Consider the following 25,374-nt stretch of genomic DNA (forward strand, 5'->3'; position numbering starts at 1 on the left):
ATTTTATTTTATTTTATTTTATTTTATTTTATTTTATTTTATTTTATTTTATTTTATTTTATTTTATTTTATTATTTTGTTAGGTAGGTAGGTAGATAGATTGATCTGTTACTGAAATTCCTCAATGTTTCTCCTTTTCAAAGAACAAAATGATGACCAGGAGAAAGCAGAGCAGGATCTGCCCAAGAGCACATTTGAGAGATCTGGGATAATTTATTGAGTCTCTAGATAGGGTTGGGACCATCAGTTTAGTTTATTACTTAAATCTGTAAGATACACTGAGCCCACATGTAGAGACAGGAATTGAATTGATCTAGAATGGGTGTTTGCAGAGGGACATGTTAACACTACATTGCACAAGAAAAAGTGGAGGCCCTATTTTTGGCAATATGGTCCGCTTTTTGTGTAAATCACCGTTGACTGTGTGTGTGTGTGTGTGTGTGTGTGTGTGTGTGTGTGTGTGTGGTTCTGAGGGAGTGGTGATGGGTGGGGAGCAAGTGGTTGGGTCTGGTTCTGTACAAATTACTTTCTTCAAACCAAATGGTTACATTTTTTCAGGTCAACCAAGTTACTCATGATCAAGCTGTGGTGCTGCAGAGTGCCCTTCAGAGCATTCCTAATCCATCATCTGAGTGCATGCTTAGAAATGTATCCATTCGTCTTGCTCAGCAAATATCTGATGAGGTTAGTATTAAATATTTTAATACTTAGTATTAAGAATTTTAAAGAAATAAATAAAAAATAAAAAAAAGAATTTTAAGCTGTGAAATCTTGCAAGATCTTTTCTACTTTTGGCCCTCTGTTTAATTAAGAAATAACCCTTATCACAATTTAATTAAGACTGAATTTTCGTGGGCCCACTCACTGTAATCACTTTCTCAGTCTAGAGTTCCCCTAACATGAATTTTATCTAATATTAATGTTAGTATTTTCCAGTTTGAATCCTCTTTCTGTACAATAAACATCCTTTTAAAGTGTCTAATTCAATTTTAACAAAAGCATGTATGGGAATTCCTGGGTGGCTCTGCCTGTTTAGCGCCTGTCTTTGGCCCAGGGCGTGATCCTGGAGTCCTGGGATCGAGTCCCACATCGGGCTCTCTGCATGGAGCCTGCTTCTCCCTCTGCCTGTGTCTCTGCCTCTCCTGTCTCTCATGAATAAATAAATAAAATCTTCAAAAAATTAAAAAAATAAAAAATAAAATCTTCAAAAAAAAAGGCATGTATGTATGAAACCATCACCATAATCAGGACTCAGAACATTTCCATCACTCTGTGATGTCCCTTTGCATTCCCCTCTTCCCTCTACCCCAGGTAACAGTGATCTTTTGTCACTATAGAATAGTTTGCATTTTCTACAGTTTTATATAGATATAATTCTACATACAGTGTGTGGTCTTTTATGTCTAGCTTCTTGCACTCTGAATAATGATGTTGAGAATTATCTATGTTGTGTGGATCATCAGTCCATTCCTTTTTTACTGCTGAGTAGTATCTCATTATGAATATTCCACATCCATACACTTGGTAAAGTACATGTGGATTGTTTCCCCTTTCTGGCTATGAATAAAGCTGCTATGACCATTCTGTATAAGCATTTGTGTGGACTTGGTTTTCATTTTTTCATGGGGAAAAACCGAGTAGAATGTAGATTGGTGGGATCATCTTTATAGTCTTTAATATTCTTCTGAAAGTAATGTAGGGCCATATAATAACTTAAAGAGCATACTTTGTGGTACTGCTGTTAAAAAAACAAACAGGAAGAGCAGTTTGGGAACATGAAGATTATAGTACTGCCTCATGGCCATTCCTGTTTATTTTACAAGGAGAAACATTTTTTCTTCTCCAGTTATTTTACTCTAATACTTAAATAATTTTTATTACTCATTGTCTTGCAGGCTTCAAGATATATGCCTGATATCTGTGTAATTAGAGCTATTCAGAAAATCATCTGGGCATCAGGATGTGGGGCATTACAGCTAGTATTTAGCCCAAATGAAGAAATAACTAAAATTTATGAGAAGGTAAGAATTACCTTGAAATATTTTCCTTTTAAATAAATGTTGTTTAATTGTGTGTGGAGGCTGAATCATTACATCTGCTATTTTTAAAAATCCGCTCATTTGCATCTTGGATGGTTGAAAATTAAAAATATCTATAGGTAAGATGGAGTATATAGTAAAATTTTACTTAGGAAATACAGTACTGCAGAATCCTGCCATAAAGCTTGTTTTTCAAATATGATGAAACTATCTTTTTCTACTTCTCACTAGAGTCCAATATGATCTACTGAATTTGCTTTTCCCTATTCTCTTCGTTCTTCTTTCATCATCTTTCTGTCCTATGTAAATTTTGGTTTAGTTAACTATCAGCTGTGGTGTCCTGGCAGTTAAGTATTTTTGGTGCTCTTTTAAAGCAGTCAAAAGTAGAAAGAGTGTCAGCAAATGAGGTATCATCTCTGACCTTCCCTTAGATTAAGCAAATTATTTACATAAGCAAGGCTGTGTTTGACTCTTTGATTTCCTGTTACATGTACTTGCCTCTCATAATCACAGCTGCATATTTAGAAGCGGAAATTAAGTTATAGCAATTTCCGGGCTTGGTAGAGCTTCCTTTTTATAAGTTTTTTTCTCTTTTTTTAAGATAATTTATTAGCACAAGCAGGAGGAGGGGCAGAGGGAGAGAGACAAGCAGACTCCTTGCTGAGCAGGGAGCCCAATGTGGGGCTCTATCCCAGGATCCCAGTATCATGACCTGAGCTGAAGGCAGATGCTTAACCGACTAAGCCACCCAGGCACCCCCACTCAGCTAGTATTTTAATGCTTACTTGTTCTTTTTTAGGCATGTATTATAATTACTAATTTTCGATAAAGTCAGATTACAATTTATTAGCTACCCACCCAAGTATATTTTAGGTTGTAAAGCCTTCAGAACCTTTCTGAACAATTGTCCAAGAATATTGCTTTCGAAATAAAGTTTCATTGTAGATATACTACATTTTGGAACTAGTCATAAGTTCCCAACTCTGCAGTGCTAGAGTAGCTCTTGAGAAAGGAATGATGGTTGCTTCAGAAGATCCCTAGGAACCTGAAGGACAAAGAAGCAGGTGATATTCTCAGTGTGCTCCTTCATAGCTCCTTGAGATGTAACAAAATAACAGAATTAAACTCCATTGTCTATTTTAGTCATTCCCGTGCTATTCTTAAACGAATCTCAAGTTGTAGGTAGAGAGGCTGATGCCAAATGGTTTAAGTGAGTCTGTAAGTTAAGTTCCAGTTGTCTGAGATTTTTCTTAAATGCATCTCTATGTAATTTGCCTTTGACCATAATTTTACAGACCAATGCAGGCAATGAGCCAGACTTGGAAGATGAACAGGTTTGCTGTGAAGCACTGGAAGTGATGACGTTATGTTTTGCCTTGATTCCGACAGCCTTAGATGCTCTTAGTAAAGAAAAGGCTTGGCAGACATTCATTATTGACTTACTGTTGCACTGTCACAGCAAGTAAGTATCTTTCTTAATTGTAAGAAACTTGATCTTTTGTTATGCAGAAATAAATTTAGGCTGGTGGAATTTATCCCAGAAATCTGTACTCTGCAGACAGACCAGAAATCAAATATTTATTGTCCCTATAGCATAATAATGTTTAGGGAAATTAACCATATTTTCCCTAGACCTAACTTTGGTTTTAGTCCCTGTAAAATGGCAACATTAAACTTCAAAGTAAATTTTTCTCTAATTTTTAAAATCTGGTTTGTAAGATTTCAGTTATAATTTTCACCTCCTATCTTGGATAGGTAGATTTCAGGGTTTTTTGTTTCAAGAGAAATGATTAATTCAGTGTGAAATTCACAAGCACGGTTATGGTAAGAACTTTTTCATTTTATAATGAGAATAAAGAGCAACTATATAAAGCCCTCATTTTCAATTCGAGATCATTTGATCAACGATATTAACTTTGTTTTGGACTTCTTTTTTGTGCAAGTCCATCATATTTGTAGAAAATACTGGTTTCCATCCTCATGTTATAATCCTGACCTTCCTGAGGTAACTTTTTAAACTGGAGCTCTAATTAGTGTCACTGTTCCATGTAATTAATCTATCTTACATAAATTTTGTGAAAAGTCAGAAAATGTTCGTTTTGATTATTCTCTCATGTCATTTAGCAATGACAGAAATCAATGATGATTTTAATGTAAAGTCAAAATATAAGTGCTGAAATAAAACCTAGTGATAAAGCTTTTTTCTTTAAAAAAATAGTACGTTAATGGAATAGATACAAACTCACTTGTTTTAGAGGATGCTATTAAATGATTTAGTTGAAATGGATACTATTTTAGAAGTTCCTTGGTAATTTCCTTGAAATTCAGAAAATCCTTTGACAGGATTTAATTTTCTTTATTTGTTCATGAGAGACTGTTTCAGATACTGGATTATGTCCCTGCATACATGAAGCTGCCCTTCAGGCAGAGTTTATACTTGTATAATATTACTAACCAGTATACCCATGTACTGTGCATTTCCCACATATGTTTTCTTCTTAATTCTGTAGTAACGCCAAAGTAGACTGCTGCTGGCAGAACTAAGGCTGAAGTTATAGGGCAACGTTCTACCTCTTGAGTTTTAACTTTCTGCCACACAATTATATTCTGTATAATTATAATCCATGAGCAAATTAATTTGAGTCCCTATTGGTGCTTGGCAATGAAAGTCCATAGTCACAAAAAGTAGTTTTTACACTTGAGAGCTTTGAGAGAGTAATTAGTGTCATAAACGGCAAAGCACTCTGGGAATTAGAAGAGGAGTGAGTTAATTTCTACCTGGGAAGAGCAGGAATAAAGGTTCTATGTAGAATGTAACATGTAAGCTCATGTTTGAGTTAGACTTACATGCATACAAAGGAAGATGGGCATTGGCGGTTCTGCCCCTCAACTACACTCCCCATTATGATGTTTTTATTTATGTATTGTTGGACTCCATATACTTTCCTCCTCCTCCTCCATATTGCTTCTACCCTTGTCTAAGCAACCAGCACTCCTTGCCCGGACAACTGAAGTATCCTTAATCTTCCCACCCCAGTGCTGCACTACTAAGTTATTACTCTAATCTGGGTACCACACTGCAAACAGCATGATCTTTGCCAAGCAAGATCATGTTGTTTTCCTCCTAAAAAGTCTTTTTTCTATGCCTTCCCATTGCCTTTGAATTAAGTCTAAACATTTAAATTTGGCTTATAAACATCTCAATTTGGCCCTTGCTTCTACTTAGAAGTTTCAACCGCAATGCCACGTTTTCTAGTAAATTTTCTGGGAAGTCTCCCAGACCTCTGTTCATATTAAATGAGGTCTGTTTATACATCATAACATTGAACTTACTGTAATCACCTACAATTGGATTTAAATTCCTTTATGTGGCTATGTTTCTTCCTGCCCCTTCTACCTCCTTTTGCCTTATATCCTACCTATTTAACTCCTTTGTTATCTCTGATTGACATAACAGAGGCATTTGAGTTTCCCACCCCTGGAGTAGTGCTTTCAGAGAAAAGCTGAGTAGTCTGGTTTGATGTATGAAAGAGAAGTACAGGATAATACTGTAAAGGAGATTAGTGGGAGTCAGCTTACAGAAGGTGTTGATGCTGAGATCTAAGTAGTGTTCGATTTTAATATGGTTAGGCAGTCTCATTGGTAAATAATTTAGCAAGTACCTATTATGTATCAGGCACTATTCTAGCTATTAGGGATATAGCAGTAAATAGATAAAATGTCAGCCTTGGAGTCTACAGACTACAGAAGATAGGGATTGGGAAGGGGCAGACATGTGGGGAAAAATATATATAGTATGTTATATAATAATACTATGGAAAGAAAGCAGGGAAGGTGATAAGTAATGGAGAATCAGAGTTTGGTTTTATATAAGATAGAGAAGCTTCCTAAGAAAGTGACATTTAAACAAAACTCTGAAAGAGGAAGTTAGTGATCCATGTAGATAATGGGGGAAATGTGTTTTAAGCAGAAGGAACAACAGATGTAAATATCCCAAGACCAGAACATGCCTGATGTGTTAAAGAACAGCAAGGAAACTAGTGTGACTGGAGCAGTGAGTAAGGGATGGGCAGCTATATAGGAGGTGAGGTCAGAAAGTTAACAGGCAGCCTGTTAGGATTTTATAGGTCATTATAACAACATGAGGCTTGTTTGTGGGTTTTTTGGGTTTTTTGTTTTGTTTTTTACCTTGAGATGGCATCCCATTGTAGGGTTTTGAGCAGAGGAATGATGTGCTCTAGCTACTAACATTCTGAGTTTATTCTGGTTGCTTTGTTGAGAATAAATTCTAACTTGTCAGGAAAAATAAGACTATTAATCCAAATAAAAGATGACAGTGGCTTGAAGTATGGTAGTATTAGAAGTAGTGAGAAATGAGATTTTGAGTATGATGTAAAGATAGAGGCCACAGGATTTATTGATAGGCATGTATTTCTTTGGAAGCATTATAGAAGCCTACATGTATGGGGGAGATTTCACCAAGAAATGACAAATACAAATATGATAGATCCTACTTTATTTGGGCTGCATACATAAGTTTTAAAAAAATAAAGTAGGACAGTGTAAATGACATACACCTTTGAAAATCTAATAAAAGTTAAGGACTTTGTCCTCAGAAAACTTAGGTACTCCTGATTTCAATATACTTGGGTTCCATCAAATTCAACCCACAAGGCTTCTAAAGTCCTGGTTTATAGAAGACTATGTACAGCTTTCTAGAAACCTAGATATATCCCGGGGGGGAGGTTAGTATATGAAAAATATGCTGTCATGTCCTTTACACTGAGCTATAAATTTGGCTCTAAGCTCTCTGTTGGCTAGCGCAAAGACAGAAACAAGATAGTTTTCCATTAAATGTAGTTTGCAGTGTCCATAAGATGTATCCAGTGGAGCACTTCCATCTTCCATCTTGTTCCAAGAAAGGGGTGTTACAAGGCATCCCTCTATGACAATTTGAGGTTATAGTTCTTGCCATGCAGCCTAAGTTCATCTGTTCTATGTTGCCGGCTTAAGGGAGTGTTACCTTGTATTCTTGTATCTTTACTTATAATATACCCTTTATTCCACTCCACTCCTCCCCCCAAAAGAGATCAGTGTTGGAATCTTTCTTTTTTTTTCCTTCATGCAAATATGTTAAATGTGAAACATTTTTATTTCAGAACTGTTCGCCAGGTGGCACAGGAGCAGTTCTTTTTAATGTGCACCAGATGTTGCATGGGACACAGGCCTCTACTTTTCTTCATTACTCTGCTCTTTACCGTGTTGGGGGTGAGATATTTTTTAATATGCTTCTTAATGTGATTAATTCTTTAAACAAGGCATTCAGGAATTTATGGTTTTAGCTTATATTCAAGTTAGAACAGCTTATATTTATTAAATATTTGTAACTTTTCATACTGTTTTAGTCCTCTGCTCTAGTTAACTCTAGGTTTTTAAAAAGTGGCTTCTGAGCATGGACATGTAAATTCACATTATTCTACTTTATTGTTTCAGAGCACAGCCAGAGAGAGAGCTAAGCATTCAGGCGACTACTTCACCCTCTTAAGGCACCTTCTTAATTATGCTTACAACAGTAATATTAATATACCCAATGCTGAAGTTCTTCTCAATAATGAAATTGATTGGCTTAAAAGAATTAGGGTAAGTTACCTTTAATACTGTGTTTATTGTATTGATAGAGTTTTTTGTTAATAGTTTGTAGTTTTGAGCACATTGGTTAGGTGAAGCACACCAAAAAACAATAAAAAGGACCAGGTAATATACTCTGATGGTGGGCCTTAGGAACTGATGATTCACAGAATGAATGCCTAACAAGTTTTATAAAATGCTTTGTTTTACTTGAAACTTGAAATACTGATTTTTTTTCAGCCTCTTCCATTTTAGAATCTTGGGCCTTTTTGCAAATTTTCATCTTCAAAAATGTTTGAATTGTTCTCCTCGAAAATCCGTGTGTATAGACTATCGCTTAACTCTTGTTCTTAACACTGGATACTCTTTACTCAGAATTGTATGGGAATTTATTTCAGAAGAGATTCATAGCTTTTATTGCCCTGAGAAAGTTCTGAAGAGAACTTTTCTTGCCTAGAAGGGAAAGCTTTGGCAAGAAACAGACTCTTAACTATAAAGAACAAATAGATGGTTATCAAAGGGGAGGTGAGCGGGGTGAGGGGAATAGGTGATGGGAATTGAGGGCACTTTTTATGATAAGCACTGGATGATGTATGGAAGTGTTGAATCACTCGACTGTACACCTGAAAGTAATATGACACTACGTTAACTACACTGGACTGTGTGTGTGTGTGGATTTTTTTAAAAGAATGGAAACGTTTGGGGGGATTACTACATGTATGTCTAGTTCTCTAATTGTGGATCCTCTCTGCCTCCATTCCTCCCTTCCATAAGTTAAGCATTTGTTGTTTTTTCTTTGGCAGGATGATGTTAAAAGAACAGGTGAAACAGGTGTTGAAGAGACTATCTTAGAAGGCCACCTTGGGGTAACAAAAGAATTACTGGCCTTTCAAACCCCTGAGAAAAAGTATCATATTGGTTGTGAAAAAGGAGGTGCTAATCTCATTAAAGTAAGTTTTGTCCTACACCAGATATCATAACCTCCTAAATGTTTGTTTCCAAATATATCTGGTTGGCTTATAATATCCTGTCTTTGGTGTATTATCTTGACCTTTTCTGTTTCTGCTTTCTAAGAATCTCTACAGGGCACCTGGGTGGCTTAGTCGTTGAGCATCTCCCTCAACTCAGGGCATGATCCGGGGTCCTGGGATTAAGTCCTGCATCAGGCTCGCTATGGGGAGCCTGCTTCTCCGTCTGCCTATGTCTCTGTCTCTCTGTGTATGTCTCATGAATGAATAAATAAAATCTTTAAAAAGAAAAAATCTGGATTTTTCACTTTATTGGTCTATTTAAAACAAGACCTATTTGTTTTTTTTGTTGTTGTTGTTTTTAAGATTTTATTTATTCATGAGAGACACAAAGAGAGGCAGAGACATAGGCAGAGGGAGAAGGAGACTCTATGCAGGGAGCCCAATGTGGGACTGGATCCCAGGACTCCGGGATCATGCCATGAACCGAAGGCAGATGCTAGACCATTGAGCCACCCAGGCGTCCCAAGACAGACCTATTTGTAAGGCTGCATCTCGTCTGTGATATTTCTTTAATGACTTTCTTTACGCATATAGTTAGGAAGCAAAAAGTATTCATTTTAGTACATGTTATTTTTATTCAAAATGAGTTTTGGTATACATAAGATTAAAGGGGTAAACTTGGGGTCCCTGGGTAGCTTCCTTGGTTAAGCATCTGCCTTTGGCTCAGGTCAGAATCCCAGGACTCTGGGATGGAGCCCTTGCTAAGCAGGGAGCCTGCTTCTCCTTCTCCTTAAAGCAGAATCTTTTTATTAGAAAATCCAAGTAAGTTTTCTCAGATTATCTTTAATTATCTTTAATTCTGACATTATTTCCTTCCAAGAGTCATTTCTTAACTTTCCTCAAAAAAGAAATGTATATATACATACATACACATACACACAACTTTGTGTCATATGTATAAACCTTTATAAAATATAACTATTTATATAATATACATATGTAATTGTTAACATACAATCCTTTTTTCAACTCTTACAGGAATTAATTGATGATTTCATCTTCCCTGCATCCAATGTTTACCTGCAATATATGAGAAACGGAGAACTGCCTGCTGAACAGGCAATTCCAGTCTGTAGCTCCCCAGCTACCATTAATGCTGGTTTTGAGTTACTTGTAGCATTAGCTGTTGGCTGTGTGAGGAATCTCAAACAGATAGTAGATTCTTTGACTGAAATGTATTACATTGGCACAGCAATAACAAGTAAGTATACTAAAATACAATGTTGTGATGACAGATAATTCTCTAATGTGTTCAAATTCTATTTTCCTATTTTTCCTTCAGTAAACATCTTCAACTCATGTTTTTCTTTCAGCAACTAGTTTAACATTTGTAGGAAATGAATGTATAATTTAACAGCATTATAATTGAAAAACCTTGATGCAGAAAAATTTTCAAGTGTTTCTAAATTTCTTCCTATAAGGGGTTTGTGTATTTAGCAAAATTTCATCTCCATCAAATCTGGAAAAAACCCAAACCACAACATGATAAGTAGTCAAAATAATGCCAGAGTTCAAACTTAAAACTTGTGTTGCATGCATTGGAAAACCTTTCAGGCCCTCTCTTAGAAGCTTTTTAATAATATTTTTATGTGAACTCATAATCTGGTTTTAAAGATTAGAATGTGAGAAGATAACATTCTAATTCACTTTTTTTCCTCAGTTAATGCTCACATGAAGCCCTTGAGATAGACTATAGACTCCAGATCATAGAGATCTGAACTGAAGCTCCAAAAGGGTGAAAGCAATATTAAATGACCCCTAAAAAGAAGAAAATAATAATAGCACAAATAATTTAAGAGAAGAAAACCAGTGTTTATTTATCTTACAAAGCTTAAAGATGTAATTGATTCTGGTAAATATTTAAAAATGTGATATTATTTCTTCATACATTGTATTTCAAAATATAAGGACATTTTTAAATAACATTTTAGGAGATTCTGATTAAACTGTCTCCTTAAAAGGTTAGATCCTTTATTCTACCGTGTGTGTGTGGTGGGGTGTTTGGGGTTTTTTAACTTAAAGAAGAGTCTTTTCTCAGTTTTTTGATTTAACAAATCACAGATTTATTAATTTAATATTCAATAATCTTACACCTTCAAGGGGTACAGTATCACACAGATTCTGTTTTGTGGCCTTAACAAGAGGCTTGCTTTGGAATTTGGCATGAACCATACCACTGCTTCCATGGGCATGGGTAACCTTTCCCCAGATTCATCTGGTTTTGTTCAATTTGCCACCAGGAGTCACCGTGTCATCCTTTCCTTTGTACATGTGCGCACATCTCTTGCCTGTATAGAATTACTTCATCTCGGGCATCAACGCCTTCAATTTTAAGGTGAGCTGTGTGCTCACTGTGGTTTTGGAGGACCCCACTTCAAGCCACCACAACATGGCCTTGGACCATTAGCACTCCAGATATATTGGCATTTTCAGAAGTCCTCTTCTGAGTACCCCTTCACAGGTTCAAAGATAACAGAAACAAAAAGGCTGCTTGTTTTTTAAGTAGTACATGTGCATAGTAAAAATTTGAAATACCAAAGAAGCTACATGCTACAAAGTATGTTTCCTGCCCATTTTAATCTCCAGCTCCTCTTTAATAGCTGTAACCATTATCATCAGTTTGTCTGTCTGTCCTTCCAGCATTTCTGTATGGAAACAAAATCTTTTTTGGTTTAGTTGTTTGTTTTTAACCACAGATTGGCATATAGTATACAGAGTGTCTTCACTTTGTTTTCCCCTTCATATATCTACAGTTGTTCCCTATCGACAATACGTATCTGTCTAGTTCCATTTATTGGTTATATACTTTTCATTTCAGTATACCTAATTGAAATTTACTTAACCAGTTCCATAGACAGTGATAATATTTACACTGCTTCCAGATTTATACCAGGTAGAGGGAGATGTACAGTGATTTAAAATTCTCACAGAACTTTCAAATCCACTATTTGATTAGCTCCTCAAAATAACATTGTGATTATAGGCAAAGCAAGTGTTACTCTTTGTACATTTATTAGGGAGGAAACAGAAGCTTACCTGAAGGTGAAAGAGTTGGTAAGCAACGGAATCTGGGTATGATCCCAGGTGGTCCCAGGATGCTTCAAAACTGAGCAAGCTATAGAATACTTTGGTGTATTTATATTAACATTATATGTCAGAATGAATTTGAAGGCACTTTAAAAACATAAGTTGAAAAAAAAAAGTTCATAATGACTAAATAATAAAAACTAAAAGTAAAGTGAGCACATAGAAGTTAGCATTGTACCATCTCATGAGACTGCTTCTGACATTTCCCGTAGAAGCAGCCTCAGGTAAAACACAGGTTCTCAAATGGTGGGGTAAGAATCCCTATAGGGGTGCATGTTGCCACATACCTTCAGTTTGTCAAGAGGGAAATGTATACTCAATGTACTGCTTCAGCTGGCTGAAGAAGTAGTGGGACTGTTGATAATGTTAACTTACCATCTTAACAGAGCTAAAAACTGAACAAAATGGTTGTGTTAATGCTACAGGAATCTTTTCCCTTCTCTCAGCTTGTGAAGCACTTACAGAGTGGGAATATCTGCCACCTGTTGGACCCCGCCCACCTAAAGGATTTGTGGGCCTGAAAAATGCTGGTGCTACTTGTTACATGAATTCTGTGATTCAGCAACTCTACATGATTCCCTCCATTAGGAACGGTATTCTTGCAATTGAAGGCACAGGTAGTGATGTAGATGATGATATGTCTGGGGATGAGAAGCAGGACAATGAGGTAAATTTTATTCAGCTTTTCTGTTTTATGTTTGTTCTGCTACCAGATGCTATCATTCTCTCTGACAGAATGTTGTACTTTCATTGGACATGTTGACATACATTTATTTGAAAATAAAGCTGGAGTCTCCCATCATGGACTGCTACGTCCTGACACACATAATCTAGTGCTCACTAGCTACCAAACTTTAAACTATAGTTGATTTTCATGATAGTTTATATGTTTTTTAATAATAAATTTATTTTTTATTGGTGTTCAATTTGCCAACATAAAGAATAACACCCAGTGCTCATCCCGTCAAGTGCCCCCCTCAGTGCCTGCCACCCAGTCACCCCCACCCCCCGCCCTCCTCTCCTTCCACCACCCCTAGTTCGTTTCCCGGAGTTAGGAGTCTTCCATGTTCTGTCTCCCTTTCTGGTATTTCCTACCTATTTCTTCTCCCTTCCCCTCTATTCCCTTTCACTATTACTTATATTCCCCAAATGAATGAGACCATATAATGTTTATCCTTCTCCGATTGACTTATTTTACTCAGCATAATACCCTCCAGTTCCATCCATGTCGAAGCAAATGGTGGGTGGGTATTTGTCATTTCTAATGGCTGAGTAATATTCCATTGTATATATAAACCACATCTTCTTTATCCATTCATTTTTCGATGGACACCGAGGCTCCTTCCACAGTTTGGCTATAAACATCGGGGTGCAGGTGTCCTGGCGTTTCACTGCATCTGTATCTTTGGGGTAAATCCCCAGCAGTGCAATTGCTGGGTCGTAGGGCAGATCTATTTTTAACTCTTTGAGGAACCTCCACACAGTTTTCCAGAGTGGCTGCACCATTTCACATTCCCACCAACAGTGCAAGAGGGTTCCTTTTTCTCCGCATCCTCTCCAACATTTGTGGTTTCCTGCCTTGTTAATTTCCCCCATTCTCACTGGTGTGAGGTGGTATCTCATTGTGGTTAGTTTATATATTTTTAAAGCAGTAGGTCACGTTCTCATTTTTTCTGTGACGTGTTTAGTATAATTTGGAGTTTGCATAATGAAGGATCTTCATTTTTATAACAATTTAAATTATATTTTCACTTTTCTATCATTTTTATTTATATCTCCATTAATTTATGCCAAGTTGGGGCACCTGGGTGGCTCAGTGGTTGAACGTCTGCCTTCAGCTCAGGTTGTGATCCAGGGTCCTAGGATCGAGTCCCACATCAGGCTCCTGAGGGAACCTGCTTTTCTCTTTTCCAATCTCTCTGCCTCTCTCTGTGTGTCTCATGAATAAATAAAATCTTTTTTAAAAAATTAATTTATGTCAAGTTTTATACTATTACCAGTTGCTTTTAGGTTACTTTTATATTTGCCCCAGATCATAGCTCTTCTTGCTTAGGTAACAAACTTCTCTCTGCTTCATATGTCATGTGGTCTTATGACAAATTTAGGCTGCCTACCAAGTATCCACTGCACAATAAAGCTATAGAAAAGTTAGGTTGTAGTGACGTATCATATTTGACGTAACTATGGCACAGATCTTTAAAGAGAGAATACTGCAAGACTTAAGTTGTGGTCATGTTTGTATCCATCCTGTGTTTATTTTTATTTTATCTTTTCCTGTTCGTGGTGTTGGTGAGAACTGCAGAGAGAAGCCAGAATGTTTTCTAACTGTAAATATCTTCAGTGGTTCCTTCCTCCTTCCCTCTCTTCAGTCACCAGAGCTTTTTGCTCTGATGTAGTTTAACGCTTACATGGCTTCTGAAACATATGCTTGTCCCAGTTCTTCCCCCAAATCTACTGAACCACATCACCCCAGGGATCAGGGTCTGCGCATTGTTTACTTTTTTTTTTTTTTTTTAATATTTATTTCAGAGACAGAGCATGCACATGAGCATGAACAGGGAGAAGGGGAGGGTGTAGAGGGAAAAGCATGCTCCCTGCTGCACAGGGAGCCCAATATGACGCTCCATCCCAGGACCCTGGGATCATGACCTGAGCCAAAGGCAGACCCCCAGGCACCCCATTGTTTACTTTTTTAAAAAGCTTCATAGCGGGGATGTTTATACCTATAGCCATTTAATAACCACTCCTCTGAGTAGAAATTAAAATTGAAATTCTGTTTCTATAGCCCATCACATCTCTGGGATGTTATAGGTAAGGTCAGGGAGAGAATGCTAATTGTATTGGCAAGAAGAAAATAAGACAGACAAAATATGCAATTTCAAATAAAGTGTCCCATCTTTGCTCTCATAATACCTTCTGCTCTGTGTTGCCTCGGCACTTCACTGCACTTAGGGTTGTTTTGTTTGTTTTGTTTGTTTGTTTGTTTGTTTGGTTCTTTGATTTTTGCCTGTGCTCCTGTTTCTTCTCTATTCAGAGAGCTTCTCATGGGCAGGGATTGGATATTTTCTGTTTCTGTATCAAAGGTCCCTGATACCACAATTCTCTTTCCATCTCTACAAATTGACTATTCTAAGTACTTCAGATAAGTGGAATCATACCATATTTGTCTTTTAGTGGCTGGCTTATTCAACATAATGTTCTCAAGGTTATACATGTATCATGTGTCCAAATTTTCTTCCTGTTTAAGACTGAATAATAGTCCACTCTGTGGATAGATCACATTTTGGTTATTTATCCATCGGTGGACACTTGGGTTGCTTCCACCTTTTAGTGATTATGAATAGTACTCCTATGAACATGGGTGCCCAAATATCTCTTTAAGACCTTTCTTTCACTTCGTCTGGGCATATATCCAGAAATGGAATTGCTGGATCATGTGGTAATTCTATTTTTAATTTTTTAAGAAACTGGTCCGCAGTAGCTGCACTGTTTTACATTTCTACCAACAGTATACAAGGGTTTCAATTTCTTTGCACAAAAGTTAAGAGTTTCGTAATTTTAGCTCTTGCATTCAGGTCTTTGTTCTGTATTGTTTTAATTTTTATATATAGTGTTAGAAAGGAGTCCAACTTTATTCTTTTGCATTGGTGATATCTTGTTTTTCCAGCATTTTTTTAAGAGTGCTACTCTTAACAGGCATATTTTATTGAGTGTTCACAGTTTTGTTTTGAAGATTTTATTTATTTATTCATGAGAGACACGGAGAGAGAGGCAAACACAGGCAGAGAGAGAGGCAGTTTCCATGCAGGGAGCCCAATGGGAGACTCGATCCTGGGACTCCCGGATCATGACCTGAGCTGAAGGCAGACGCTTAACCACTGAGCCACCCGGGCATCCCAACTGTTCACAGTTCTGAGCACTTTATAATTCTCACCATAGCTACACATCCCCATGAGGAAACTGAAGTTTAGAAACATTGGAGTAGGGATCCCTGGGTGGCACAGCGGTTTGGCGCCTGCCTTTGGCCCAGGGCGCGATCCTGGAGACCCGGGATCGAATCCCACGTCGGGCTCCCGGTGCATGGAGTCTGCTTCTCCCTCTGCCTGTGTCTCTGCTGCTCTCTCTCTCTCTCTCTGTGACTATCATAAATAAATAAAAAAAAAAAAAAAAAAAGAAACATTGGAGTAGTTGATCGGCTCTAAGTTAGCCAACTTCTAAGTATCAGCACTGGCGTCCAGATCAGTCTGTGTCAAACACCACACTCTGCTACGTTGCCTTCATTATCTCCCTTTCTGATACATAGGGTTGTTCCTTTCTGACAACTCTTCTGTGGAATGGTGGAGATAAACCTTAATATTTTAAATTAAAATTTTTAAATTGGAAGTTAAGTGCTTTGGAAATAAATAGAAGTAGAAATGATTAATCATTTGTTCACTAACTGGTGTTTGTCTCAACATATTTTACTGTACTTTAAAGTTGGATTAACTTACTAGTATTTTTTCATTTCTAGAGCAATGTTGATCCCAGAGATGATGTATTTGGATATCCTCAACAATTTGAAGACAAACCAGCACTGAGTAAAACAGAGGATAGGAAAGAGTATAATATTGGTGTTTTAAGGCACCTTCAAGTCATCTTTGGTCATTTAGCAGCTTCTCGACTGCAATACTATGTGCCCAGAGGATTTTGGAAACAATTCAGGTAAACTATAGATAGACAGGAATACTGCTTAAACCTTTATGAACATCTCCATACACTAATGTCAACCTTGTAACATACATGTTGGAAGGCACCTTTATGTTTAATATTTAAGCAGTAGTACAGGTGACCCTGAAAAACATGAGTTTGAATTGCACGGGTTTTGGGGTTTTTTTTCCAGTGAATACAGTAAAGTACTTTAGGTGTGGCTTTTTTTCCCCCTATGGTTTCTTAATATTTCCTTTTCGCCAGCTTACTTTATTGTGAGAATACAGTATATATAATACATAAAACATACTAAATATTTGTTAATCACTTCTTTGTGTCATAGGTAAGACTTCAAAGCAACAGTAAGCTCTTAGTAGTTAAGTAAGTTTGGGGGAGTCCAAAGTTCTAGGCAGATTTTCAACCGTGTGGGGTCAGCTATAATAATCAAACTTCTTAATGTATTTTTCTCTCGTTGTCTTCAAAGTTGGAGGTAGAGAGTATCATAGTTTGAAGAGGCAGCATTCTCTAGTCTCCTAAGATATGAAAAATTTTTGGGACACCTGGGTGGCTCAGCGGTTGAGTGCCTGCCTTCGGCCCAGGCTGTAATCCTGGAGTCCCGGGATCAAGTCCCACATTGGGCTCCCTGCATGGAGCCTGCTTCTCTCTCTGCCTGTGTGTCTCTGCCTCTCTCTGTGTGTGTTTCTCATGAATAAACAAAATCTTTTAAAAATCTGAATATTTTATTTTAAAAACTTTTCACATTCAGAGAAGTAGGGAGAACCGTGTGAGCCCTTATGTACTCCTTCCCCCAGCCTCAGCAGTTGTTGACTCATGCCCAATCTCATTTAGTCTACATTTTCATCTGTAAATATTGCAGTATGTATCTCGGATGGCCTTTTTTAAACATAATAATGATAATATTACCATGACTTTTAAAAGTCCTTAATATCCTTATCAGTGTTCAGATTGACTCAATTTTCTCACAATTGGTTTTTACTATGAATTTTTTGGAATTGGGACCCAAATGAAGTCCATATACCTCAAATGTTACTATGACTCCTCCCTCTAATCAGTTTTCACCCTTGCAGTTTGTTGGGGGAAGAGTAGGTAGTTTATGCTGTAAAGTTGCATACCATCTGGATTTTATTGATGGGATACCTATGGTGTTCTTGTATTTTCTGTTTTCTTTCAGTCCACTGTATTTCCTATAAATAAGGAGTGAGATCTAGAGACTTAATGAGATCAAGGTGTTCTTTCTTTTTTTAAAATGCTAGGCAAAGCTACCTTATAGATAGTAATGTTTACATCAGTGAAGAGAGGTATGTAATGTCTTTCCCATGTTCACAGCCATTTTATCATCAGTGCCTTAGAGTATTTCATCACAGTTACAAAATGATAGTGGTCTCCTTTTATCCTTCTTTGATTTACTAGTTAGATCTACGTATAAAGGGATACTTTCGGGATCCCTGGGTGGCTCAGTGGCTTGGCGCCTACCTTCGGCCCATGGTGTGATCCTGGAGTCCCGAGATTGAGTCTCACATTGGCCTCCCTGCATGGAGCCTTCTTGTCCCTCTGCCTGTGTCTCTGCCTCCCTCTCTCTCTCTCTCTCTCTCATGAATAAATAAATAAAACCTTTAAAAAAAGTAAGTAAAGGGATACTTTTCCCTCACCAACAATTTGACTATCCTGAGGTAGAATTTTCTAGGAAAGATGGGTTAAATACCTTTTTTAAAATCATCATCTAGGGCAGCCTGGGTAGCTCAGCAGTTTAGCGCTGCCTTCAGCCCAGAGTGTGATCCTGGAGACCCAGGATCGAGTCCCACGTCAGGCTCCCTGCGTGGAGCCTGCTACTCCCTCTGCCTATGTCTCTGCCTCTCTCTCTCTGTCTCCTGTCTCGATCTCTCATGAATAAATAAATAAAAATTTAAAAAATAAATAAAAATAATCTATTATGTGTTTCATGCACTGCACTATAATACCACAGTACAACCACTTAACTCTTTTTACTGTATATGCAGAAGGCTCTAATATCCTTCATAGCAGTGCACTTTTTAAATAATACGCCTTAGAATCTCTTTTTTTTTTTTTTTTTTTCCGCCTTAGAATCTCTTAAAGGTCTCACCCATCAACTGAGAGCAGAAGTAGAGGGTCACCTGACACTGCTGCCCCAATCTCTATCTTTCCTGATTCTATCAGAGCACATTCCCTTTTCCCTATAAGGATACTATTTAGATTTCTTCTGAAACCACTGCTTTATAGTATAGTGGCTTTTCTGTGACTCAACCATATAAATTCCTCTGATTCCCTTAACTAGGCCCTGCTTAATCCATACTACTGGTTTGCATGCACCACCCTCCTTCCCAGCTCTGCTTTTACTCTTTCTGTCCCATCACCTGGCACACCCCTTGCCCTCCTGACTATTCTAGTTCGTTCTTTCCCCAGCTTGTCCCATCTCTGCCATAAATAAGGCTATTAGCATTTGTGTTCTTCCTCTTCCAAATTACTCTCCCCTTTTTATGTTTCTTAAAATTTGTCATTCAGTTATAAATAATTTTCTCTCTGACAATACATTTGCATTTTTTTATTTCTAAATTACTTTGTATGCCAGTGGAGCTTCCAGTTCATCTAGACTAGCACTTCTGGACAATTCTCACTTTATTTTTTATTTTTTAAGAATTTATTTAAGAGCATGCACAAGTGGGGATAGGGGGGAGGGCAGAGGGAGAGGGTGAAGCAGGTTCCCCACTAAGCAGGGAGCCTGAAGTGAGGCTTGATCCCAGGACCCCAGGACCATGACCTGAGCCTAAAGCAGATGCCCAACCAATTGAGCCATCCAGGCACCCCTGATAATCACTTTAGACACAGACTGCTGATACATGTGGGTTAACCACATTCGCCACCCCACGCCCAACTGTTGATTTTGAAAAATTTGACATCAATAGAAAAGGTGATGAAGTAGGATAGTGATCACCTTTTATGTTCTACTCTAACCAGATGTACCAGTTGTTAACATTTTGCCATGCTTACTTACATGTATACAGTTAGCCCTTGAATAGTGTGGGAGTTAGGGGCATCAATTAATTCCCCCTCACAGTTGAAAATCTACATATAACTTTTGATGCGCCCAAAACTGAATAGCCTGCTACTCTTGAATAATATAAATAGTCAATTAACATTTTGTGTGTATATATATATATATATGTAAGAAATACATTCTTACAGTCAGGTAAGAAAAGGAGGAAATAAAATGTAATGAAAATCATTTTTTAAAAAAAAATCATAAGGAAGAGAATATATTAATGGTACTAAACTATATAGAAAAAATATCCGTGTATAAGTAGTGGATCCACATAGTTCAGACCTTTGTACCAGTGTCAGCTGTACTTGGGTTTTGGTTCTTCTGAACCAGTTCATGGTAGGTTGTAAATATGATACTTTATCCACCCACACCTACATGTGTTTCAGTCTGTATCAGCTAAGAATAAAGATACTTTCCTACTTCTATATAATACCATTATCACACTCAATAAAATTTAATGTTGATTTAATAATTCCTAAATGACTCTTGATTTAGGGAGTCGTGAATTTGAGCTCCCACGTTGGGTATAGAGATTACTTTTAAAAAGGAATGGAAAATATTTGTCTACCTTTAAATATTTTTATAAAAGAGTAATAGTAATGCCTAATACTCATTAGTGTGTATTCTGATTTCCCCCAAAATGTTCTTTGTAACCTTTTTTTTCAATCCCAGACTGATCCTGAAAGGATTCACAGGAATTTGGTTGTTACCTCTTTAGTTTTCTTTAAAATAATCTCCTAACTTGTCATGACTTGTATGGTACTGAAATTTTGTCTTTCAGAATTTCTCTCGATTTGTGTGATAATTTCCTTATGATTAGATTCAGGTTAAATGTTTTTTGGCAAAAAAAAAAAACCTACGATAGATGATGTTGCATGCTTCTCATTGCATTACATTGGGAGATACATGGTATCAGTTTGATGATTGGTGATATTAACTTGGTATCTTAACAGATCTGTTCATTTTGGAAGTACCTTTTCCCTTTTGTAATTAATGGTTTGACTACATGTTTGAAAGTATGGGGAATTGACCATAATTTGAAAATAAATAGAATGGATTGATGTCATTTTCAGTAATGAAACAAGTTGATTCTAACAAAAGGACATGTGTTTTATTTTAAGCTCACTGTATCAAATTTAAGTCTAATATACAATTGAAGGGGCACCTGGATGGCTCATTCAGTTAAGCATTAGACTCTATCTCAGCTCAGGTGTTGGTCTCAGGGTCGTGAGTCCAAGCCCCACATTGGGCTCCATGCTGAGCAAGGAGCCTACTTAAAAAAACAAATAAAAATATATAATAGGACTGAGGGGGCAGCCGGGGTGGCTCAGCGGTTTAGCGCCGCCTTCAGCCCAGGGCGTAATCCTGGAGACCCAGAATCAAATCCCACGTCAGGCTCCCTGCATGGAGCCTGCTTCTCCCTCTGCCTGTGTCTCTGCTTCTCTCTGTGTGTCTCATGAATAAATAAATAAAATCTTAAAAAAAAAAAAAAAAAGGAATGAGGTTATTTGCTCTATAGAAAAAATGTAGACAGTTTCTCTAGCACATTTAAAATACATTTGTCATATCTCTCACTTAGAATGCATTCATACCTATATTCACTATGTATGTCACTCTAAATACAAAATTAGAGGTCAAATTAAGAGCAAATAAATCCTCGCACTGTATCTGTAACCTGAAATTTAAACAAAATGAAAGAAATTCTAACATCTACATAAGAGTGAAATTGGGATCCCTGGGTGGCGCAGCGGTTTGGCGCCTGCCTTTGGCTCAGGGCGCGATCCTGGAGACCCGGGATCGAATTCCACGTCGGGCTCCCGGTACATGGAGCCTGCTTCTCCCTCTGCCTGTGTCTCTGCCTCTCTCTCTCTCTCTCTCTCTCTCTCTCTCTCTCTCTCTCTGTGACTATCATAAAAAAAAAAGAGAGAGGAAAAAAAAAAAAGAGTGAAATCCACCACACAGTGTCTTCATCTAGATTCAAAATGCATCTGTGTACCATGTTACCTAAAGCAGCTGTCTTTGCTGGAGCCATAGTATCTATCCATCAACCACACCAGCAGTTTCATGGTGACTCTTCCCCACCACAGTGCTACTTGTACTGAGCCTCACTTTTCTTTCTCACTGCACTGTATACATAAAGAGCATTTTTTTTCCTACTTCCTCATGGAGTTGCGGGGGGGGATCTGTTTATATATTGTCATTTGTGGTCATCTTGCTTTTTTTTCCTTAGAAAATATTGTATATATTCTGAGTATCACACATTACATATTTGATTCCATTCATTTCTTAGGCTTTGGGGTGAGCCTGTTAATCTGCGTGAACAGCATGATGCTTTGGAATTTTTTAATTCATTGGTGGATAGTTTAGATGAAGCTTTGAAAGCCTTGGGACATCCAGCTATGCTAAGTAAAGTCTTAGGAGGTTCCTTTGCCGATCAGAAGATTTGCCAGGGCTGCCCACATAGGTAAGTGCTGATTATATATTTAAAGTTGTACTGTTGGGCAGCCGTAGTGGTGCAGCGGTTTAGCACCGCCTGCAGCCTGGGGTGTGATCCTGGAGACCCAGGATCGAGTCCCACATTGGGCTCCTTGCATGGAGCCTGCTTCTCCCTCTGCCTGTGTCTCTGCCCCCCACCCCCCGTGTGTGTGTGTGTGTGTGTGTGTGTGTGTGTGTGTGTGTGTCTCTCATGAATAAATAAATAAAATCTTTAATAAAAATAAAGTTGTACTGTTTATTTACTTAACAAAAATAAAATATTTATTAGTAGTTATGTGCAAAAGTGGAGTATGCCACCAATTTAACTATATACCTGAGACTAAATGTATTATATATACTGTGCACACCTTACTGTTGTAGCTTTGGGTTTTGTGTGTGGTGGTGGTGGTGGTGGTGTTTCTGTAGACTTTCGTTTTTCTGGTTTTGAGGGTTTTGGTTTGGTTTCTCTTCATCAAGTAACTTTTGGTTCCTTTTACCTATGGTCATTCCTGGGGAAATCAAATGGCACTTTGCATATATATATATATATAGCTTATAGGCGTTACTCATAAACTTGTTCATTATCTTAGAATTAAAGTAATTAAAATATAAATACATTAAGCTTAGAAGATGACGGACATTGGAGCACCTGGGCTGCTCCGTTGGCTTAGTGTCTGCCTTCACTTAGGTCATGATTCCAGGGTCCTAGGTCTCAACCGCATGGGACTCCCTACTCAGTGGGGAGCCTGCTTCTCCCTCTCTGCCCAACCCCCCCCCTCGTGTTCTCTTTCTCTCAAATAAATAAATAAAATCTTTTAAATTAAAAAAATAAAGAATATGACAATGGGGTACTATTTCCTATAAAAATACTAGTTTTTAAAATAGCATTGATTTGGTCATTATCCTTTAAAGTATGTTTTCAACACAAAACATAGCAAGAGGTGACTGAACAAATTGTGCTTTTGACTTTAAAGGAAAATCAATCAAGGACTCTTACTGAAAATAGTTATATGATTACTGAAATTCTCTACTATTAAAAAAATTATATTCTCTACTAGTAGATACATGTTTATGCCTATTACATGGACGTTTTACTTTGGAACTTCTCTTGCATGTTACTGATTACTGTTGGTTTAAAATCACTTTTCACCAAAATATCACAGTTCTATAGTATTTTCTACAAGCCTGAACAGAATTATAGTCATGAGTTGTGTGTGTATATGGCTGATTGGAGTGCTTCATTTTTTATCAAGGGAAATGATTGGTTGAGAGATAATACTGTAAAAATGAGAAATTATGATGAGGTTAAACCATTCAGAACAAGACAGTGTAATTGTTCACATAGCCTAGACAATTTTTGGTCATTTAAGATCTTTTGCATTAGGTAGACAAAAAAAAAACTATCATTTTTAACTAAACTGTTTTTAATTACTAATAAAATAAGCCAACTTTTTGGTCATTTATTCTAATCAGTCCTTCTTGGTTTATTTTAGACATCTTTCAAAGTTATTTGGAAATTACTGCTTTTCTTTGCTAAAGTGAAAATATCCAGAGAGCATGATCATAAGTAAGATCCCGAAAGTTTATTTTTTTTTTTAAGATTTTATTTATTCATGAGAGACAGAGAGGGGGTTGCAGAGACACATAGGCAGAGGGAGAAGCAGGCTCCCCAAGGGGAGCCCGACCTGGGACTCCATCCCAGGTCTCCAAGGATAATGCCCTGGGCTGAAGGTGGCGCTAAACCAATGAGCCACCCAGGCTGCCCAAGATCCCGAAAGTTTAATACTTTCTCCACAACTAAACTAATCTTGTGATATGCCAGAAGGTTACATAAAGAGAGTCCCAAGTCTGTTTTAGGGCATTATTTATCTAGATCAGCAGTTAGCAAGCTATGCACCATAGGTCAAATCCAGCCCTGCATCTGTTTTTATATAGTTGTATTGGAACATACTCACCTCTTTACCTACTCTCTGGCTGCTTTCCGTAGAACAGCAGAGTCATAGAGACCTCATTGCCCCCAAAAAACTTGTAATAGTTACTATCTGGCTTTTTACCGAAAGAATTTTGCTGGCTTTCTCATCTTTGAATGTCCCAATTTTAGGTGAAGTCGTTAAGTTCTGACTTCGGATTGTTACCTGATCAGAGTAGCAGTATGCTTAATACCTACTTCATATTCCATTCATGCCACTTACAAATACCTTTTTCCCCATAACTAAACTGAAAAGCCTCAAATATGAGGGACTGTGTTCAACGTTGACTATCCCAGAGTACTTTTACACATAGAAGGCACTATGAATATATTTGTTGAATGAATAAATTTGATGGTTGAAAGTGTATTCCCCATATCTAGTGTTCTGAGTTTATGAATACATCTCATCAGGAATCTGACATTTCCCTTGGTAGAAAATTGCCGGAAGATGGGATTCTGGCTCCTACTCAGATGGTTTATCTCCTTTTGATTGGTTTGTTCAAACTTGTGCTTGTATTAAGGTTTCCATTACAGAAAAGAAGGACCATTTAAAAATTCAGCCTGCTAATAGTTTAAAATATGCTTTTCAGAGGTTGATGAATTCATGCTTTGGTCTTGGCATAAATTACTGCCTAAATAGGTGACAGTGGAAGCAGCACGGTAGACTGTAAAGAGCTTAAGCCATGAAGCAAGACAGACCTGGCTTCAAAACCCCATTTCAGGGATCCCTGGGTGGCGCAGCGGTTTGGCGCCTGCCTTTGGCCCAGGGCGCGATCCTGGAGACCCGGGATCGAATCCCACGTCGGGCTCCCGGTGCATGGAGCCTGCTTCTCCCTCTGCCTGTGTCTCTGCCTCTCTCTCTCTCTCTCTGTGACTATCATAAATAAAAATAAAAATTGAAAAAAAAAAAAAAAAAACCCATTTCACCTAGTTAATCTTGACCAAATTAACCCTTCCAAACCCCAGTACCCTTGTCTCTGGAGTAGAGGTGGTGATATTTCTCTAGCAGGTTTGTCATGAAGTCAGAGAACCTGGTGTATTTATGGGGTGTAAACAACCGAATGGGGATCCCTGGGTGGCGCAGTGTTTAGTGCCTGCCTTTGGCCCAGGGCACGATCCTGGAGACAGGGATCGAGTCCCACGTCGGGCTCCCTGCATGGAGCCTGCTTCTCCCTCTGCCTGTGTCTCTGCCTCCCTCTCTCTCTCTCTCTCTCTCTCTCTCTCTCTCTCTATCTATCATGAATAAATAAATAAAACTTTTAAACAACCGAATGTATTGCCCATCGCTAGGTAGGTGGCCCATAAATGTGTCGTTTATTGGTAACATTCTATGACTTAAGGGTTTCATGTTATAATTACTGCAAATGTAGTTTTCATTAA

The 25,374-nt window shown here is 37.7% G+C and overlaps 1 protein-coding gene across 3 annotated transcripts in view; it reads left to right on the top strand.

Annotated features, from left to right (window-relative positions):
- The window catches only part of USP9X (ubiquitin specific peptidase 9 X-linked), a 179,127-nt gene that overhangs the window by 130,472 nt on the left and 23,281 nt on the right, over positions 1-25,374 (top strand). For all 3 annotated transcript variants that reach the window (XM_038587199.1, XM_038587198.1, XM_038587200.1), the window contains exons 24-33: positions 559-684; positions 1,896-2,021; positions 3,335-3,501; positions 7,199-7,307; positions 7,533-7,679; positions 8,471-8,617; positions 9,677-9,899; positions 12,232-12,452; positions 16,296-16,486; positions 21,841-22,014. In XM_038587199.1, coding sequence (XP_038443127.1) covers positions 559-684; positions 1,896-2,021; positions 3,335-3,501; positions 7,199-7,307; positions 7,533-7,679; positions 8,471-8,617; positions 9,677-9,899; positions 12,232-12,452; positions 16,296-16,486; positions 21,841-22,014 — 1,631 coding nt within the window. The remainder of the gene's footprint in view (positions 1-558; positions 685-1,895; positions 2,022-3,334; positions 3,502-7,198; positions 7,308-7,532; positions 7,680-8,470; positions 8,618-9,676; positions 9,900-12,231; positions 12,453-16,295; positions 16,487-21,840; positions 22,015-25,374) is intronic.

The sequence above is a fragment of the Canis lupus genome, chromosome X (assembly GCF_011100685.1).
Source record: "Canis lupus familiaris isolate Mischka breed German Shepherd chromosome X, alternate assembly UU_Cfam_GSD_1.0, whole genome shotgun sequence".
Classification (NCBI taxonomy): domain Eukaryota; kingdom Metazoa; phylum Chordata; class Mammalia; order Carnivora; family Canidae; genus Canis; species Canis lupus.